Raw genomic sequence first — 7,429 nt, forward strand, 5'->3', positions numbered from 1 at the left:
TGCATGTAGAGGCCAGAGGAGGACATTAGGTATCCTGACCTGTCGCTCTCCACCTTATTCCCTTGAGACAGGCTCTCTCACTGACCCTGGAGCTAGGCTGATGGCCAGCAAGCCCAAGTGATGCTCCTGTCTCCACACCCCACAGAACAGGGCCACGCTCAGCTTTTCACATGAGGGCCGGGGATCTGCACTCTTACCTGCTGAGCCATTCCATAGCCCCCTTCAGTCTTCTAAATTACCACTGAGAATTTCAGTACATCTACTTCTTAAAGAAATTGTATAGGTAATCTTGGGGGTGTGTGTGTGTGTCAAGAAACATGGTTCAGGGCTGGAGATCTAGGATCAATCCCCGGTACCACAAGAGACTGCCATACAGTCTTGCCCACCATACCTCTACAGTGCAAATGCAAATGTAGATGGGCAGTATGTGAGGTAGGTCTGAGCTTTGAAGCCCAGATCAAAACACGAAATTCCTTCCCAAGAGCAAGGGCCAGTGTGGGCAATTGCCTTCCACCCTGTGGAAGTTCTGAAGTACAACTCCCCTTCCGGATTTAAGAGACATAAGAAGCCCAGACAAGACAGACGTTTACTGACTCTGGATGAGGAGGCCGGCTGGCTCTCTAGTGCTCTTTTATACACAGGAGTAAGAGTCTGTAGTGGCAATAAGTTTTAAAACGGACACTTCCAAATCCTGGAGTTCCCAGGTCTGGGGCGAGGACACACCATCAAGTCTGTTTGGAGGAGGAGTCCCTGAAGACGCAGAGTTCTTGTCAGAATGAGCACAGACTAGAAATCAGCCAAGTGTGTCATGCCAAGGCTTTGACTTTGGCTTGCTGCTGTTGGGGGTGTTGGGAGGGTGACTTGGATCATGCTGTAGCAGAGGGTTGTGGGTAAAAGTCTGTCGTAAGGGCCCTGGGAGAAGAGAGAACAAATCTCAATGAACAAAAAGAAAGAAAACGGAAGACAGAACTTAGCCTGAAAGGCTTCCTTACCTCTGGCAGCTAGGTCCAAGTGCTTCTGCATTCGATGCTCACGCTCTTGGAGCTGATGCGCAATTTCAGCACTCTTCCAGCCTGTGTGAGGAGAAAAGCAGTCACCCTCTATTTTTAGGTTACTTTCTCCTGGTCCTGACCTCCCTGCCCTTTCCTTTTCAAGAAAAGTCTTCAGTTCCATAGCCCAGGCTGATCTTGAGCCCACCAGGGAGCCTCGGTTGGCTAGGTAGTGAGTGCACTCCTGCTTCGGCTTCCTGCCTGTTGGGATTACAGGTTCTCCTCACCACACTGCCAGACACCCCTTACCTTTCCTGAAGCTCTTCAGGAAGCCTTCCCGAGGAGGCAGTGTGTCAGTGTCATGTGTGACACGCTGGGGGATTTTAAGCACTGTGCGCACAGCTGGAATTCGGAGGCAGGCCACTTGGCACAGGGAGAACATGTTGGAGGAGAGCCAGTACATGCACACTGCCTGCGTGAGGGAAGAGAAGATGCTCAGAGCCGTGTGCCCAGTCAGCTTGTTCAGAGGCACTAGGGGGAAGGACCTGGAGGCAGCCACAAAGCCACTACCTACCGAGGGGAAGTGGATGGTCACGGGCAAGAGCATCAGGGGCATCACTCTGAAAACAGTCCTCATGAAGTGGAGGTCAGCGCTCTGCACGCCTGTCTCAGCACCGAGCTGCCAAAAAGGGGTTGAGGGAAAGACCAGTGAACTCCAATCCCTGACCCATCGACTTTACTCTTCCAGGGAATGGAAGGTCCATTCTGCACACCACTTCATATCTACTCCCTGTTTAATGGCAGGTCTCGTGCTTGGCCAGCCCCAGCTTACCTCAAGGACACTCCACATTGTGGCAGTGACTACCAGTGGTAAGACGTAGATGGGGTCAGATGCCGTGAGATCTTGGAACCACCAGAGCCCCCCTGTCTGTAGGCTGGGCACAGGCAGATTGGCCATCTCTCTCAAGGCAATGAAGAAGGAGATGAAGATGGGAGCCTGTTACACAGGAGGAACCGTCAGCACATCTAACCCCATCACGAAAAGTCATGCATATCACCGTCGCCTGCTTCTCTGGGGATCCTGGGACATGGGAAGCAGGAGACAACTTGGTGGGCTCAGGGTGAACAAGCAGGAGAACGTTTGTGCTCACCTGAGTGAGAGGTAGAATGAGCGGCCTGGAGAGTTTAATATCATGCTTTTTCTGATAGTGTGTCATCTCTAAGGAGGCCCTGTAAACTGTAAGGGGAGGAATATGCGTCACTGGGTTAAGAGGGACATCAGAGAAGGTGAACATCCTCGTCTTGGGTCCATGAACCTTCCAAGGAATGGATAAACCTTCAGATTTATCAGAACTGCCCAACCATACACAGCACCTGCCCCCCTCTTCTGCAGCAGAAGGCCTGAAGCGCAAAGTGGTTCTATCCCACACTTGCCCTGTAACCAACTCACACTCAGCATGGTCTCCTGCCAACTTGGCCTCTCTGATTTTAGTGGAAAACTTCTGTATCACCGGCATGTGGTTGTGGATCTTGGCTGCTTCTCGCTGGCCCTTCACGATCAGAGGAAAGACGAGGCAGCGGGCGAGGACCGTACCTGGAAGACACACCATGGGCTTGGAGTGCGGTGAAAAGATAAAAGGCTGAAGCGTTTGGGTTCCCACTCCAAGTCTATTCCAGTCTTTTCTACACTACGGCTCTCACCTAAGGGGCCCAGAAGGAAGAGCAGGCTACACCTAGCTCTGCGAGGCTCGGACTGCTGTGTTAGAGTAAAAGTCCAGCACAGCTTCTCTAAGCAGATGAGCAGGGATCTTGTTTCCCTGAAAAACCACCACCACCACCACCACCACCCAGCCAAAGTTCCTTTGGAACTTCAATAGCCTCCAAACTTTTCTATTATCAGGGGACACTTTCTCCTCAACTGGTAAGTGTAAATGAAAATACACACACCAAGTCACCCATGATAAAGGAGAAACATCCACCCAGAACCTTCACCCTGTTTAGCACCTCTACACAACTCTGAGTCTTGGAATGAAGCATGATTTTGTTTTTCGGGACAGGGTCTTGGTGTGTACAAGCTGGCCTTGAACTCATGATCGTCCTCTCTCAGCCTCCCTAGTGCTATAGACACAGGTATGTGTCACCATCCTGGCTTAGAACAAAGCTGGTCAGTCACTTTACAAGTCCCTAAAGTAGTACTCCAGCACATTCTGGTGGCTTAACCTATTCCCTTCCCTCACACTCCTGTCTACTGGCCATTCCACTACTTAGTTCACACTGTCTGTAGCCATGTCAGTGGGTCTGGGCTAAGAAGAAAGCAAGGGCACAACCCAGAAGACATCACTGAAGAAAGGTGGAGTATCCAGTAACAAATATGGGAGAGTGTGGATAGAAAAACAAGAAATGAGGGGGAGGGGATAGGAAAGATTTTCACAAAAGCCAAAGGATAACCTTCAAGCTCTAAAGTGTCAAATGCAGGAAGACCAAGTTTGAGGAGAAAAGTGGATTGAGTAATAGCATCACCAGCAGTCACAGTGAGGTGACTTTAGCAAAACCCGGACGGCTGAGGGTCAAAGACTAGAAAGAAGTGGGCCCACTGGATCCCTCAAAGAACACACAAGCACATGACAGCTGTTTGCATACTCCAGTAAACCGGAAGGCACTGAAACCAAGAATGGTGGGGCAGGCTTCTAATCTCAGCCAGCACCAGAGAGGCCAAGAGGATCAAGAGTCTGAGGTCTTACTGTCCCACACTTCAAAAAGTCAAGGTGGTGGGCTGGAGACAATGCTCAGTGGTTAAGGGTGACTGCTGTTTTTGCAGAGGACCTGAGCTTGGTTCCCAGAACCCATGTGAGATAGTTCACAACTCCCTGTAACTCCAATTGCAAGGGATCTAATACTCTTTTGGCTTCTGCAGGAAAGTGGATATACAGACAAATGCATGCATGCATACATATTCATGAGTTTTTTAAGATGAAATTTAGTACACACATGCTAAAATTAATCTTAAAACAAACAAACAAACAAACCTAAAAACCAAGGGGCTTGAGAACTTGCCCTAGTGGTAGGGCCCTGCCTCACAGTTGCAAGATCACTGCACTCAGGCACTACATACACGTGATGCACAGGCACACTTTCAGACAAACACTCATACATATAGAACAAAAATAAAGTAAAAACAAACGATTCGTTTTTAATGAGTATGGGTGTTTTGCCTGTCTGTGTGTATGTATACAAAGGCCAAAATAGGCATCAGATCCCCTGGAAATGGAGGTAAGACAGTTGTGAGCCACTGTGTGGGTGCTGGGAATAGAACCTGGGTTCTTTGCAAAAGCAGTTGTGCTCTTAACCACTGAGTCATCTCCAGCTCCCCTTCCCCCCTTTTCCAGACAGGGTTTCTGTTACCTTGGCTGGCATGGAACTTGCTATGTAGACTAGACTGGCCTCAAACTCAGAGATCCTCCAGGGAGTGATGGTGTATACCACCACACCTAGCTCAATCAAAGTTGTTGAAAAAAAATTTTTTTTTAAAGACAGGGTTTGTCTGTATAACAGCCCTGGCTGTCCTAGAACCTACCTGGTAGACCAGCCTGACCCCAAAATCACAGAGATTCACCTGCCTCTGCAATACCACAGCCCGGCTTTTTAAAACCCTCTTAAAATAGCTGTATGTTTTGAATCACACATGACATGCTTTTCTAATGCTCTTTGGGAAATAAAGGTTGAGCGTTATCATCCCTCTTTGAATCATCTGCTTCTGACCTCTAAATTCTGCACCTGTTTCCTTAATTATCCGACAGAACCGCCATCGTTGAGGTTCTGCCCCCATTTCTCAGTCCCCATGCCCTCTACCCTCACTCAGGATGTACTCTCACACATGGCAATGGCCCCCCACCAAGGTAGGCCCAGGTCAACATGCATAAATTCCAACAAGTTCTGGATGAATCCCACTGGGGTGTGAGACCCAAGCCCCAGTTCAGTGAAGCTCTGTTCTGCAGCACACTGGACGACATCTGCAGCTCCTCCAGAAGCCACCTCGGGTACTGCGGGAGGGGTGGGGGTGGCGGGAACAACAGGAGGTGCTTGGACCTGTGAGGAAGGAGGCCAAGTATCATAATAAGTGGGACGCACAAAAGGCGAGGTTCCCTCAGACTAACCAGTTCCGGGTTGTATTTCCTTCTTTTACTTCTTTTTCTCCCAGATGCCCAATGGGTCTACACATTCCCGCTTTCAAAGGACATTAGATTTGCCACTAGCAGAAGAAGAATTACATGAGTGTCTCGTGGCTTCCCCCCAGGGGAGGCAGGGAAACTGCTTCCCACGTCACACTTCCCAGACTTTGTGTTTGAGCATCATGGTCATCAACCTTTCCATATTCTGAAACTACAGTCCTTGGAATTCTTTTATTGTTTTGTGTTGGGGACTGAACTCAGGGCCTCACACACATCTGACAAGTACACACTGAGTTAATCCCCAGTCCACAGTTTCTCTTTAAGTCAACTCAGTTTTTTTTTTTTTTGGGGGGGGGGGGGGGTGTTAGTTTTGGAGGCGGGATCTTGATTGCTCTGCAGCCCAGGCTGGCCTTGTGCATGCTAACTAGGAGCTCTATTATTGAGTATATCCCCAAGAGATGGCCCAGGGGTTAAGAGCTCTTGAGGAGGGTCCAATTTTGGTTCCCAGCACCCTTGGAGGGCAGCACTCAATCACCTATAACTTCACCTTCAGGGGTCTCTACTGCCCTCTTCTGGTGTCCATGGGCACCCATGACCACATGTACACAGTCACACGCATACACGTAATAAAATAAATCTTAAACAACAACAACAAAAATCTTAGTCTTCTAAGAAACAGTATTCACAGAATCACATCTATTCAACATATAAATACACACACTTATAATTACATTTCACATTACTGTCTTGTGTGCGACACTCTGGCAATCAGTGTCTTGAATACAAAACTTAAATTAATTTAGTATTATTGTGCGTGCATGATGTATGTAGGCATTCATGCATGCCACGGCATGTGTGGAAGTCAGAAAACAACTTTGTTTAGCCAGTTCTTGCCTTTCTCCTTTCCTTTTTTTTCTTTCCTTTTTTTTTTTTTTTTGACAGGGTTTCACTATATAGCCCTGACTTGCTACGTGGACCAGGCTGGCTTTGAACTCAGAGATCTGTCCACCTTTGCCTCCCAGGTGCTGGGATTCCAGAGGCTGTGCCACAACCGGCTCCACCTTTACTTGGGTTCCAGGATTGGCACTCATGTTACCAGGGTTGCATGGCAAGCGCATTTGCACTGCTGGGCCATCTCACCTGCCCCACAACCTTCCCATGTACTTTCAAGAGTTTCCCCGCTGAATTACTGTGCATCTATTTCTATTCCAAACAGAGAGGCTATTGATGAGGAACTGCGTTGGAGTGTGGAAAAGTACTCTGCTACACATTCTCTCTCTCCCGCAAAACAAAACAAAACAACAACCAGAACAACAACAACAACCAGAACAAAAGGAACTGGCCCAACAGGGGCGTTCCAGACATCCGTGGGAACCTCTTACCTGGGCTTCTGCAAAGAAGGTAGCGGAAGTGCTGATGCAGCGAGGACTTAAGGTGAGCAGAGCGTAGTGTGGCCGCCCACTACCCAGGCGGGCTGCGACGAGGAGCTCGGTGGCCAGCGGTTTCAGGGACCCTGCGACGCTGTGGAACTGACCGTGTGAAAGGAGAAGGGAAGGGACCCCTTGAGTGCCAGCCGACCCCGCTCTCCCGCAGGCAGCCTGCTGCAGCAGTCGGGACACCGCTATTCGGTTCGTGCAGACTGCAGGCCCCGCAGGCGTGCCCTGGAGCGTGCAGGGTGCAGCCCGGGCCCTGCTCTCCCGCATCCCGTTACTGAAGCCCGGCGACGGGGCCCAGAGGTCAGGGCTCAGGGTCGAAGGCAGCTCCCAGACAGCTCCAGAGAAACCGGGCCACCAACCCCTGGACGTAACCCTGCTCTGTCCTCACGCGACCCGAGGTCATGACACGCAGGTCCCAGTGACCAGGTCAGCGTCTGCTCGTGACCTCAGCTCAGGTGACAGGGACGAGGCAGCATCCCGGCGGTATGGACGCAACCTTACCGAACGCTGAGGCCGTAGGAGGCGCAGAAGCTGCCGGCGGCCGCACACTAAACTCATCGCCATTTTGCCGGGAAGAGAACTTACTTTCGCGCGTGCGCACTCAGAACTTTGACGCTGCGGGAGAGGCCATTTTGGAAATGGGCAGGAAGTCGGACCTGTCGTCACAGTAGCGAGGGAGAATGAAGCTAAGGCGGTCATATTTGAAGTGGTTAAGAAGCCTCAACAAGTGACGTCAGCAACAAGATCGCGCAGAGATTGAAGCTAAGAGACACGTTGGTGACTGCTGTTTATTGACATTGTTTAACATGGCATATTTCCCCCTCCATTTTCTAAA

The 7,429-nt window shown here is 50.0% G+C and overlaps 1 protein-coding gene across 1 annotated transcript; it reads right to left on the reverse strand.

The window, feature by feature from the left end:
- Positions 1–567: 567 nt before the first annotated feature.
- On the reverse strand, positions 568–7,229 carry Oxa1l (OXA1L mitochondrial inner membrane protein). Its single transcript, XM_052733268.1, has 10 exons — positions 7,096–7,229; positions 6,541–6,687; positions 4,862–5,075; positions 2,440–2,583; positions 2,141–2,226; positions 1,822–1,986; positions 1,564–1,668; positions 1,299–1,461; positions 993–1,073; positions 568–912 (listed from the first exon to the last, which is right to left on the reverse strand). Exons 1-10 carry the CDS (start codon positions 7,156–7,158, stop codon positions 794–796), a joined length of 1,287 nt encoding a protein of 428 aa, XP_052589228.1. The 5' UTR covers positions 7,159–7,229; the 3' UTR covers positions 568–793.
- Between the last annotated feature and the right edge of the window lie 200 nt (positions 7,230–7,429).

The sequence above is a fragment of the Peromyscus californicus genome, unplaced genomic scaffold, assembly GCF_007827085.1.
Source record: "Peromyscus californicus insignis strain IS unplaced genomic scaffold, ASM782708v3 Scaffold_12__1_contigs__length_115047231, whole genome shotgun sequence".
NCBI lineage: Eukaryota > Metazoa > Chordata > Mammalia > Rodentia > Cricetidae > Peromyscus > Peromyscus californicus.